We start from the raw sequence: 14,186 nt of genomic DNA, 5'->3' as shown, positions 1-14,186 counted from the left end.
CAATACGAAGGAAATTTTCGAACTAAAACATTACTTTTTGGATGGCGCACTCCATAGTACTGTATTTTATGCAACATTACTTATTTGGATGGCGCGATACTCCAAATTTTTTGACTCAGTTAAACACCGTTGCATCAATCTTTTTCTACGACCATGCACTTAGTTTTTAATAGTTTTCTTGAATAAATTTCTCACACTCGTATTTTGACTCAAAGGTTTGCACTGTCAGCTCGGCTGCTTTCCCGCACGCCCGCAGTGTCGTTATAAGGCGTTGCCATGGTTACAGAGCCAAACAATGCGTTTTCAGTTTTTTCGATACTGCGCGCAAAAGATCTGTGCACGACCCTGTAAATGACGAATAACAGTTCGGGAGTAGAAAAAATGAGTTTTGCCCTCCACTCCACTACACAGGACCGATTTTTGAATTTCGAACGCACGAAATCGCCTTTCAAAGTCTGTGGAAAACGACGTAATGCAATTTTAAAAAAAAAAGGCGGCTAGTAATTTCAAATCCAGTGTTAATTAGTACCACTCGTTGTTAATAGAAGTGGAGGTATTGAACGAAATTCACGAAATCGAATGGTCGACATTCAAAAATCGGCCCTCAGTTCAACATGTATGATTAATTCTTATTAAAATTACTTGGTACATAAGCAATATAATAAGCTATTGTTAAAATATCCAAGGTTTCCGTTAGCCAAAGCAATTATTATTTAAAATTACATCCCATAATTATTAACTTAACGTAGCTACTTACTTGATAAGTATCTTTGCATCACGAATATTATATTATCACTGAATATTTAGACACGAACAAAATATTTTATAACTTTCAAATACAAATCCTCTGTCAAACTGACGTCTAAGCTAGTAAAAGTAGTTTTTTTTAATAATTCACTCGCACCACACTGTAAATTTTCTTAAAACCTTCATGTCGTCCTAAGTGTGTGACATCCGACCTTAGATCTAATTTAACTGTCCCATTCAGCGCAATGAACGCCATATCAGTAACGTCTTAATCATCAACCCAAACAAGTTTACATTCAACTACGGTGTGAACCACATTAACCGTATTCAAATCACAGACACCAACTGATTGATTTTCCTTCTTCATACCGCCCAACTTTTTCGGCACATTAGCATCTCAAATACCCTCTGGCCAGGCCACTAATTAGGGGCTAGCCAGAGACATGGTTCGCGCATTAGACTCTCAAAAAACTTGGAAATCACGTGGCAAGGTAATCAGGTAATTACCGAAACCAATCGATTTAATGAATTCAAGATAGCGGCTCCACTCTAGCCCCATTAAACCTACGCCGTAATGGACGAAAAAACCTATTTAAATAATGAGTATAATTACATATTTTTTCACGAACTCACGGATATTACTGTTGCGGGATCATTAACAGTTTTATTGTCTTAATAGGCCTAATTATACATTTTTTTCGGTGCTTAATTGATGCGTTGTAAGAAAGAGCATTTATTACAAAATATGAAATGTCATGGTTTAAATGAATACGTTATGTTAATGTCGATTTTAACGGGCTTGTAAGGCATGCAGATGATGTTTTAGATTTTGTTCGCGGTAAATTAGTTGTGGTCCGTTGCCGATCGTGTAATTTCTCAGTTTTAGGTCGGAGCGGTCTTTTCTAAGTGCAATATTATTTTATTGTTTAATTGCATAAGTAGAAAGTGGAGGGTTGGTTAATTAAGCTGTTGATTGCCGTGGGCGATGTGTATGAGAAATGTTAGTTTTAAGATACAAAGTTGGAATTACGAGTAAATTGATAATTGAATTTATTAGTTGGCTGGGTTCGATGCAATGACCGCTGTTGTTATGACATTGACCTAAGCTCTTAAGTTTACGAGCTAGACAGAATACTTAGAACTAGTGCATCATGAAAGTTGCTATTTAGTAACTAATTATATACAAATATATTCATATATTTTACTGTCAAAACTTGTTTATCTAAAGCCTCATTTAGTTTTACTCGCACTAATATAAACTTGCACTTTCACAAATTCGTTCAGTGACAGAGTACCCACAATCATTGCCATCGATCAACTAGGTAGGTAAATGGCGCAATGTAACGAAAAATTGCAAGCCAGTCTTGTACTGTCGAAATAAAGAAAACTGTCTCATTTTCACGTAAACATTGTCTTAGAGATTTTTTGCAATAAGGTTTTACTCAACAGTACAACTTGACACTTAAGTAACTTATGGCGGTTTAGCACAACCTTGCGTTGTCGCGCGAGAGTCCATACATCAAGCGCGATTTCAAGTATGGACTCTGCGCTGACGAGCAGGTGTCCTTAATTGATGTTTATTGATACTAAAAATTGAACCGACATGGTGTCATCTTGTTTGTCTTTTTCACTCCCCTTTTCTGAACCTCATTAACAACTATGTCTATCATCTCTCATCTTTTTCCAGTCAATACTTACTGGTTTTATATTTCACCAGGCATGGGATCCCCCAACCCCGTAGGCAACAGCAATATGCTGCCGCCAGCCATGCCGTCACCCATGCCGCAGCTCATCCTGGCTTCGGGACAGCTGGTGCAGGGCATACAGGGAGCTCAGCTGCTAATACCGACCTCACAGGGTAAGTGGAGGAAGTTCCAGTGTATTGTGACAAAAGAAACATATTTTAATAAATAATAAATAAATAAATATTATAGGACATTTCTTACACAGATTGACTGAGGCCCACGATAAGCTCAAGAAGGCTTGTGTTGTGGGTACTCAGACAACGATGTATATAATATATAAATAATACAAATAAATGCCCTTACCGGGATTCGAACCCGGGACCGCAGCGTAGCAGGCAGGGTCACTACCGACTACGCCAAACCGATTTTGATCCTTGTTTATTTACATTTTTGAACTACTCTCACGAAAAATATTTTTCATTTTAGTAAGATGCCTTTCGGGTAAACAGCCCCCTTCCTTAAAATTCAGTCATCAAATGTGACAATACCAGCAACTTGTTCGATCATTGTTTATTTACATTTTTGAACTACTATCATATAAAATATTTTTCAATTTAATAGGATGCCTTTCGGGTAAACGAAAGCACCATTCTTAAAATGCGCGGCATCATCACAAAATACATTCCGTGGGCTATTTCATCAGTGACACTGACAATTAATGATGTGCCTATTTCTGGGTTGATAAGTAACATTGTTACTCAGCCTCAATATTTTCTTGTTGAACAGGCAATGAACGGCGAAATGTCGTCGGCGACAATTGTCACTTGTGAAATAGGCCACTAATAACAAAATAATAATGTTTCACGATTTTTATTTAAACTGTGATCGAATCATGATAAGCTTTATTGACTAAACTTTTCTATCCAGGTATCGCCACGCAAACCATCCTCACAATACCAGTAAACCACGTCAACTCGAACGACCAGATGGTGAACCTGGCCCTCAACAACGGACAGGTCGTCTCCACCTCTCTAGCGAACCTGCAAGCCATGGCGCAACCGCACCAGCTCCTAAACTCCAACCCTCAACAACCGAGACCCAACATGCTGAACCCTACACTTAGCAATGCGCTCTTGAATCCAGGGTTACCGAACTTTCTCTCCAACGGAGCTTCAAGCGCTCAGGAGCTTCTTCAAGCGTTTCAGCAGCCGCAGCCGAATCATAACCTCCTCCAGACTGTGCAGCAGAATAATCTGAATCAGCAGATGCAAGGGCGACGGTCGTCGTCTCCAAGGCCTGATCGGCATTATAAGGAGAGAGAGAACTTTGAGAGATACGCGAGCAGTTCAAGGGAAAGAAGTGAGAGGGAGAACCAGGGGAATGCGGCGATCAACAGTATTAACAGGTGAGTGATTTTTTTTTATTAGCCTACTATACATACACTGACCCACTGCTGTACAAAACACAGTATAATGAAGAGTACTATCGTACAGTATAGCCACTCCCGCTCCCCACTGAAAGCGCTGCCCACCCCCTCTACGGTTACCTCACAGTTAGCGCCTGTCAAAATCGCGAACAGTCGACCTGTCATATTTCACTCATACAAACATAGTACGCGTTCACCTACACGACAGAATGTGTGCTAGGAACGCGCCTCTTTCATATATTTGATCGTCAGTGTCCGAGGTGTGACAAAAGCCTAAATTAATAATAATCTGTCTATTTTTAATCTGTGTCAATGTGTACAGTGAACTGCCAAATTACATGAAGAAGAAAAAAAAACGATTTGCAGTGCACTTTTGCAGCTCACTATCAATTTGTTGGACAAAAAACCTATGAAGTGCAAAATAATTATCCTAGAAAGTCTTTATATAGTTCTACTTTTGATTTTTTTCATATTTTTTAAACATATGCTTCAAAAGTTAGAGCTGGAACATTTTTTTCCTTTATAGAGAAAATGTTAGTTCTATAAAAAAACGATCTTAGTCCCTTATTCATTTTTAAATATTCCAAAATATATCACAGTTGGGGTTGGAATGAAAAAAAAAGCTGCCCCCACTTTACATGTAGGGGAGGTACCCTAATAAAACATTTTTTTCCATTTTTTATTTTTCACTTTGTTGGCGTGATTGATATACATATTGGCACCAAATTTCAGCTTTCTAGTGCTTACGGTTACTGAGAAACTATCCGCGGACGGACGGACGGACGGACGGACGGACGGTCGGACAGACAGACATGGCGAAACTATAAGGGTTCCTAGTTGACTACGGAACCCTAAAAACGATTTGCAGTGCACTTTTGCAGCTCACTATCAATTTGTTGGACAAATGACTGCAGTCTTATCGAAACACTTGACCATAGCTTTAAAAGCTACCGGAACATTCTTATAGAGGTAGTTCCGTCTGTTCAGAAAATTAAAAACACAGTACTTAACAGCTAACTTTAACACGCAATCTCAATATTTTATTTAAGACATGACGTGCCTTGAGAAACTTGGGTACGAAGGAAAGCAGGGAAGGGACATTTTTTTCCCCTCAAGCCGGCCAAACTGTTTGTCCTGGTATTAAACCAGCGGGTAAAACGCATTTTATCCACTAGTGGGTAAAGTAATTTGACTTTGAATAAAGTCAAATTAACTGCTTTAAAATTGATAAACGTAGGTGAATCAAGTAATAAAGATGATTTACCACCTGTGGAATTACTGGAAGCAGTGATAAACGCATTTTTTGCGTTGTAGTTTTCTCGCTATAGTGAGGGGAAAAGTTTTGTGTTACACTCGGGTGCAAATGTATTTTACTTCTCGTGTGTTAAAAAACTCGCAAGTTCAGGATTCTATTCTTGAACCTTGTATAACAAATAACTATTAATCATTTAATAATGCTACTTTATCCTGTTTAGTAAAGTGTTTATAGTTACTTACCGACTAAAGTCACTAATCTGAGATCTCATATTTCTTCGTACCTCATGTATAAATGAGTCATGGCGATCTGGCTTGAAATTAATCTTGTTCACAACAACTAATGAAGGATAATCACCGGAGATTGCCCGCAAACAAACGTATTAAATCAGCATGTGGTTAGTTAAGCTTAGATACTTGTATATACTAGGGTTCCAATTGGTTGACTGTACAGTCGCCAATGGATACGTCAGAGTACACCGATATTTGAAGAAACCCTCTAGAGACTTTAGAAAATAAAGTTGATACTTAGATATCACAAATATGTTTTGACGACCAGTCTGGCCTAGCGCATAGTGAGTGTAGTGACCCTGCCTGCTACACCGCGGTCCCGGGTTCGAATCCCGGTAAGGGCATATATTTGTGTGATGAACACAGATATTTGTTCCTGAGTCATGGATGTTTTCTATGTATAGTATTTGTATTGTATATATCGTTGTCTGAGTACCCACAACACAAGCCTTCTTGAGCTTACCGTGGGACTCAGTCAATCTGTGTACGAATGTCCTATAATATTTATTTATGTTTTAGCGGCTGTACACAGATAAGCTGTAGAAAATGTTAAAAAGTTCATTTATCTTCAAATTTATTATGGAAATATTTTGAAAATCAAGTTTATATTCTTCAACTGAAACATCACTTTGACACTGACAGATCAGGTCCATACTAATTCTTAACCAAATATTTAAATCAGGGACTGGACTTCCGGTTCGAGCGCCATCTTAGCGGTCACGTGTAGTGAATAATTTATTTTTCTTTTGCTCATTAATGTTGTTTAAAGTGTAATATCGATAGTTTATTATGCAGTAAACTAAACTTGTAGTGAGAAGCTGATGAACAATTAACCTCGGAACGCGGTTAGCCTCTTTTTTGTGGTCCACGGCTGGTAGTCCACGTGCTCTTGTAAAATCTAGCTATCAATTTACATTGCAGTGCTTACTCACCGTACACTGTCGTACTTACCGTACCAAAATCACTAATTAATATTAGCTCATATTACCTTGACACTGGCGAAATAGTCCCAATAATGGACTGAAGCCATTTAATTAAAAAAAAAATTCGGGACTAAGATTAGTTAATAAAATAATAAACTAGTAACTTGAACATGACTTAAACTAGTACGATTTCAACATGTCCAATAGCGTATTTATTAATTGGAACATTTAGAACATAGCTCTTTTAGTTGTATTTTTATCGTTTTATAAAAAAAAAAAAACTATTTTATTTTTACCGCTTTTTCTATTCAAATAATTACTGTCCATTTTTCTTGTACAGCGAACGAGTAAAATTATGAAACATGTCAAACAACAAAATGGCTACTTTATAACTGTCAGCGCATTTACAATACCGAAAGAGAATAGCCTAATGACGAAGATCTAATCAGCACTTGGCACTTAAACACCACGCTTTATTGCATACTGCCGTCCTAAAGCAACATTCAGAAATGGAATCGAACGATAATGTAATATCAATAGAGAACTTTACTGTAGTTAAAATATTTTATCCCAAGCACAAAATAAAGCATCCGATATTTATAAGAAAAACATGAGCAGAAGTTATTTTTAAATCCAATTTCTATTTAATAAGTCAGGTAGAAATATATAACGTAACTAAGTTGACCGTGACGTCACTCAATTCGATTTCATATAGATTCCATATTAGCAAGTCGTTCAAAATCGTTTTGACAGTTCTTAAAAAGAACTGATTTGACTAGGAGACAAGTAGCCTATACAAAGACCTGACAGATTTACTCAATCAGATCAAGCTTTTCTTGCTGCCCTAAAAAAGTATTTTCTCAATTTGTAGCTTTTTTTAGTCGTTTTTTTTAGTAACATACATTTTTTTCTATTCTAGATAGAAATTTACTCTATTGACATTAAAAAAAGTGATAAAAATAACCCTTTTCTCGCATCCTGTATTTTTCTAGAAATCTGTAAACGCCCGAAATATTCTAAGACCGTTTTCATTCAAGATTCAATAGTAGGTATATTCATGGTAATCACATAATTATCTACATAAGTATTAAATAATTATACAATTAATATTAAAAAAATTATGTCGGGTTTACCACGAAATGGATAATTTTCGTGCATTCAACCCATTATCAAACACACGCTCTATATTAATTCTAAACTCTCAACGAACCGTTATTATTATTATCAATACGGAGACACGATTTTATAATTAGTTAATAAAAACGTAGGCTATCAAAGGTGGAGTTTTTGTTTTGATTTAACGTTTTCACAATGGCGCTACTTGACGTACCGTACGTTTTTTCTGAAAGCTCAAATCGATCCAAAATTTAGCGATGCACCAAACTGAGAAAGCATATTGAAATAATGCACTTTCAATATAATTTCAACACACATAATTTTCACGAGAATATCACCCCCAACAACAAACGTTGATTAGTAACTTACACACATACACACACACACACACACACACACACACACACACACACACACCCCGCAATTACACTCATTGTCACATAATTACTACCAACATTTGTCATTGCACCCACGCCATTGCATGCACTTCACATAGCTTCTATGATTAGGGAGCTAAGGGTGAGAATTGATTAGTTTTAAAATTATAATTTGGTCGGCGGCTCGATCGTGTTAACACAACAAAGGAAGCATTTTTGAATTTAGAATTAGTGTTTTTTTTATTAGTTTTGAATAAGGGAGGGTAAAAGTCGATGAACTGTGTACGAATCTGATTAATAAGTATTTATATTAATTTAAAATTATTTATCAGGCCTAGAGATGGGCCAAATATTCGGAATTCGGCATATTCGGCAACTTTGTCAATGTTCGTATTCGGCCGAATAGTTCGGTTACATTACCTAATATTTACCGAATAAAACAGTGTTTAAGTTTTTTCGTAATTCATCGGATAATGCTATCCTATTTCAGCATTCCAAGGAACTACAAAAATAGAGCTAAATATAAAAATATCAATAACATTTGACATTTAATAAAAATATCAATAACATTTTAAGACATTTATAATAAAAATATAGATCACGTGTCTGGGCTCATTCTTCTCAGAAAAGCTGATTCGATCCCGACAAAAAAAAGTTTAAGTATTTTTCCATTTGTATGGAAAATTTGGGACACATTTTTTTATCGTGATAAGAACAAACACGTCCAGATCAGCGCCGTAGTAGTAACATTAATAACATTATGTATTCGTATACCATTCGTTTAAAAGTTTTAAACTCTACATCAGCTTTAAAAATATAGCGCACTGAATATTCGGCCGAATGCTCGGTTCGGTAAGATCTGAACCGAATGTTCGGCCGAATATTCGTATTCGGCAAAGTCCATATTCGGCCCATCTCTAATCAGGACACAACATGATAATTACTCTGTCAAGAGTGATACGCAGAAGAAAAAAAAATGGTATAGTTTACCCTCACCTCTGGTGTTTCGGGTGTCCATGGGCGGCGATGATCGCTTACCATCAGGCGACCTGTCTGCTCGTTCCCATAAAAAAAAACTGGCAAGGAGCCTTTTGATCATAGATTTTGTTTACATTTATTTAAATAGGCACTTAATAGTATATATTATTATATAACGGTAACATTATGAGGGCTATAAAAGTTGAGTACTTACCGCGTTTAGGCCATGAGGCTTGGCGCGTATTACTGCTCAGATTGCATTTATCATGTGAACCTATAGACAAACAAACTTTATTCCGACTTATCCCGCGAAAAAGATAGTAAAGATTCACACTTATAGACTTTTCTTCCTTGTTGTATATTATTTTGCGATATACACCGTGTAAAGTAATTAATCATGACATCTGAACACTGGAATTACCCGTTCCGAGTGAATTCCTTCTAAATTTATTAATTACAAATGGTTTTAATTAAATAATTAAGTGTAATTGCAGCGTTGCATCAAAGCGTAAGTAGCGTGCGAAGGACCGCCATTACTGGCAGTTTTAGAGATCCGCACGCAACTTTAGAGATCTAAAAAGTCGCTAAAATCTTTCTTATACCTTTAAACGAGCAATTCTTGTACATATTTATTTATTTATTTATATATACCGACGATCTCAGAAATCGCTCTAACGATTTCGCTGAAATTTGTTATGTGGGGGTTTTCGGGGGTGAAAAATCGATCTAGCTTAGTCCTTAGATCTCGGATAACGCGAATTTTCGAGTTTTCATGAGTTTTTCTTTCGCGTTAGTAAACGAAAAGTGTAGTCGTTAATTTCGCCAACCGCGCATAGTCTGGGCGTAGCTCGGTCGTAAGAGGTCGGTCTAATGTTCGCAAGCAAATCGCAGGTGTCAGGGTTTCGAATTCCGGCCAGAAATGAAGTTTTTTTTTGTATTTGATAGTTTTTTTTTATCTAAACACGTGATATAATAAAATAGAACCGAGCGAAGCACGGTCACCCCGATATTAGTTATTTGTTTTACAAGGGGGTAACGTTGTTGTTTAACTGCACGTGTCAATGTAGATACAGATACCCAAGCAAGCGAAAGATTCCAATATTAAACCGCGAGCATAGCGAGTGGTTCGAGTGGAATCTTGAGCGTTTTGAGGATTTCAAGGCAAATTTTTCACGACACCGTGAAACGACACTATGAAAATCATTAACTGTAAAACATCAAACTAAATAAAATCCATTATTTTATTTTATTTTTATTTGATGCATGTGGTGTTTACCTTTAAGTAATTGTTACGCTTAGCGATCATAATCATAATGGTTGAATTTATGTCAATAATGGTGTAAACAATTGTTGGTAAACCAATAAATATAAAATAAAATAAAAATGATTCAAAATCATCATTCATACTTACGTGAATTCCAACAACCATCAATAAAATTTGTATTAAAATACTTTGCACTCTTGTGGAAAAAATGTAACTGAAACCATACACCTTTCAAATATACTTCGCAGAAGTTTAGATTTGCTATAAAATGTCAATAAGTACTAGTTGTATGTAATAGTAACTTACTTATACAGCACGATACACTTAGAGATGAAAACTTGTATCTACACTGAGAGAAAATACAACCAGTTTTCATGTTCGTTCAACAAGTTTTTTGGTTAAAATAGCGCCTACGCCTACTCTTTGGTTCAAACAACAAGCTACTTGTCATTTGAATCGGCAATATATTTGAATCAACAAGTCGATTTTATAAAAACAACCTGACACATATTGTTTTAAACATACGTTTGGCTGATTCAAACGGATAAACCGCAACAAGTCGAACTTGTTAAATTCACAATGCAAATTTCTCTCAGTGTATTAACACATTGTAATTTTTCCTCAGTCACCCGTTGACCACGAACGCTGTAAAGTGTTCGAAACGTCGGGATGAATTGTAAATTCATTATACGTGATTTAATCCGTTTCCATAGTTTTATTTCATAAGTTTACATTTGTTATAAAAAGTTAATTTATAAGTATTAGTTGTATGTAATAGTAACTAACAGGACGATACACTAACGCCGCGTCTTGCATGAGCGACGAACACGCGATGGCGACGCGATGCGATGCGATGCGACGAAATCAAACCTTCTATCTCTATGGACTTGTCTTAGGTGGGCGACGGAACGCGACGGCGATGCGACGCGACGAACTAGCGATGAACATGCGAATGTTAAGCGACGCGATGCGACGCGATGCGATCAAACCGCTGTGTTCATATGGGAGTGTCTTGCGTAAGCGACGGCCCGCGACGGCCCGCGACGGCGATGCGACGCGATGCGATGGCGATGGGCGCGCGATCAACCTATTTGATTTTTAGAAGCAAATTCAATACGTAGAGAGGTCGGACTAGAGAAATAACGATTGATTACTAGTCTCACATTTCATTTTTTATATTTTCTTATAATAAAAATTCAAAATATTCAAATTAACATAAGTTGACCAAAGGAGTAATGTGCCTAAAAAGTAAGGAAATTACAACTTTTGTAACTTGTATTGACAGCCTTTGATTATGTGCACGGTGATACGAGATTGTCTGCGTAAAATATTAAAATTTAAGTGTGAACTAAAAATATGAAACACTAGTGCGATGACCTTACGATATATGTACTAGCACTTGACTTTGGTGAATAGGATCACAAAATTAACTAGTTATTATAACGGGCTCGTAGCCTAGCGGTTTCGACGTCTGGACGCCGCGCCAGCGGTGTGAGTTCGAACCTCGGCTGAGGCATGCTTTTGCAGTTTTATTTTTGTTTCTTTTATTTTCTATTATTTGATTGTTTACTTTTTTCTTTCTGTAAGAATCTTCATTCTTATTTTTATTTTATTTTTAATAACTCCGGCTTTTATACTAACAAGGAAAGGTACCCATACAAAAAAAATATAATTAGACTACTCTTTAAGGGGCGTTCATTGTAATTCCTACGATTCCTGCATTTATTGTAACTCTTAAATAATAATATTATCCTAAACCAGAACTTCTTGTTGCCATATAAAAAAAATACATATAAGACATACCTTTGTGTCGATAGATATTTTTCAGTACAGATGGTGTTTTTTTACGCACTAGTGCGAGAAGTGGTTCATTATATGCCAGGTCGAAACTTCGGAGGCTCATCTTTACTGTAAAACGTCGTACGATACACGTGCGAAAAGGAAATTCGTAACTCGTATCGATTTAAAACACTCCCTTCTGTTGGGGATATTACCAGGTTGATGATGAAAACTATTACTTGTACCATCACATTTACTTTATTCACTTATAACAAACATATTAACAACCAATTTACAATAAATAATTCAAGACTTCTTCACTACTACTCGTCTGTACTCGAACTGGCCCCCGTCACTGCTTGTCCGCCATTTTTATAACATTCCAACATGGCGGAAACCCAGTGACTACTATTAGTCAATTGATATTCTTTAATACTTTCATCATAAATGACAGTAAGATAAATCAAAATAAGGCATTAATAAATAATTACTCTAACAGCTCGGCCATCCTGTTCGAGGCGAGACCCTTCGCCAAAACTTAATGTGAAATAATTCAAAAGAAAGACAATATCAGTTTATACAAGAAAAAGATTATAAAAGTGTAGTATAATATGCATTTGAAATAATTCTTAAACAATAGAAACACAAAACATCACTTCACTTCATACCGATACCTTTACCCCATAATTACGATATCCTATAAAATGGATTTTTAAATATTTCCATAAATCTTATCAAGAAATATAGGCCCGTGAAAAATAAATATATGAATAACATTAACTTCGATACAATTAAATTAATTACATCTAATTAAATTCATTACATCCAATTGAATTCATTACATCTAATTAAATTATGATAATTAAATTAATTTCACAAGTTATAAACATATTTAAGTAAACAATGCAACACTTCACTTCACACTTCACTCGCGAAACAAGCAAAAAGAACACATTTACACGGTTTTATGACATCACCACCTCATCACACGATTGAATGAAATTCCCGTGCCGCCACGGGCTTTGGCAACATGATGTACCCGTCCGCTGCAACAGCATCATGGGCCACCCAAGCTCTGTCAGCCTGGATAGTGCTGCCGATGCTGCTCATCACGGACGCCGGACATTGCGCCGCCAGACGCAAGCTCGCATACCATGCCAGCGTATGAGGACCCACGGTGGACGATCGAAACAGAGGTATCTTTACCCTGACCCTCTCACCTGGGCACTCCTGGGTCGGAAGTGAATCTACACCCCGACCCTCTCACCTGGGCACTCCTGGGTGGTAAACGAATACCAGACCCTGGCCCTTTCACCTGGACGCTCCTCGGTCCTTGATCTGAAACTTGCAACACTTTCTTTAGGAACATAATTTCGACTGTCTTCGAAATTATGGTAAAACGATTATGGTTCGGTAATCAATTCAATAAGTCATAATGTATCGATAGTCGTTATGATTAATTAAATTATTGTCATCGCCTATTAATATATCTACTGTTTATATATACTGAGTAATTATATTCAAGATTTTTCAGATGTATATATCATACACATTTACAGAATCTTTAAATACTCAAATGCCCTGTCAATAAAATATCGCGCCTAGTTAATATTTACCATTTGTAACGTAAACATATTATATTACGCAACCATTTAAGACTAATCGCAAGTACACGACTACGGTGTAGGTCCTTATTATTATTTTTTTTTATCCTGTTATTATTATTATTATTTTAGGTACTAGCTAAGATTGATGCAATAGTATGCCGAAATAGAAAAACTCTTTGTACATATACTATTTAGGTTACAGGTCAACAATAGCGACACCCGTCAGACATTATATACATAATCTCTTTTTTTTATAAATACCGTGTCGTATGAAAAACCAAATACGATATCCGACGTATCTTTATTCGCGCTGATTACAAGCCGCAAGTGGTAAGCAATTCATTTAATTATCAAAAGATCTATTCACACATAAAGCAAGTATATATTTTCTTTTCATGAAGAGCTATCGCGAATTTAAAGACAAAAGATTATTAATGTTTGCTCTCTAGATTTCAAATTGCACATTTTCAATTTATTTCTTTTATCTATGAAAGGGAAACTAGTCGTTAATAACGATTTTATTTTAAATCTAATAGGTCTCTTCATAACCGATACAAAGTTTAAGTACTTCACTTTTAATATTTTACGAGCTAAACCTGCTAGGTAATAAGTTTTATATGTTATCAATAAAGTCTCTTTTTTTGTTACTTTATTCTTGATCACCTAAGACTATAAAACATGTAAAGAACTGGATACACGTATTACACGTAGCCAAAAGATAAATATGTAATTATTGCTG

The 14,186-nt window shown here is 36.2% G+C and overlaps 1 protein-coding gene across 5 annotated transcripts in view; it reads left to right on the top strand.

The window, feature by feature from the left end:
- Positions 1 to 14,186, top strand: part of LOC125230060 (POU domain, class 6, transcription factor 2) — a 310,978-nt gene that overhangs the window by 240,962 nt on the left and 55,830 nt on the right. For all 5 annotated transcript variants that reach the window (XM_048135050.1, XM_048135053.1, XM_048135048.1 and 2 more), the window contains 2 exons: positions 2,465 to 2,605; positions 3,360 to 3,837. In XM_048135050.1, the coding sequence (XP_047991007.1) occupies positions 2,465 to 2,605; positions 3,360 to 3,837 (619 nt within the window). The remainder of the gene's footprint in view (positions 1 to 2,464; positions 2,606 to 3,359; positions 3,838 to 14,186) is intronic.

Source organism: Leguminivora glycinivorella, chromosome 10, assembly GCF_023078275.1.
Source record: "Leguminivora glycinivorella isolate SPB_JAAS2020 chromosome 10, LegGlyc_1.1, whole genome shotgun sequence".
NCBI lineage: Eukaryota > Metazoa > Arthropoda > Insecta > Lepidoptera > Tortricidae > Leguminivora > Leguminivora glycinivorella.
This window is presented reverse-complemented; position numbering and strand designations above follow the sequence as displayed.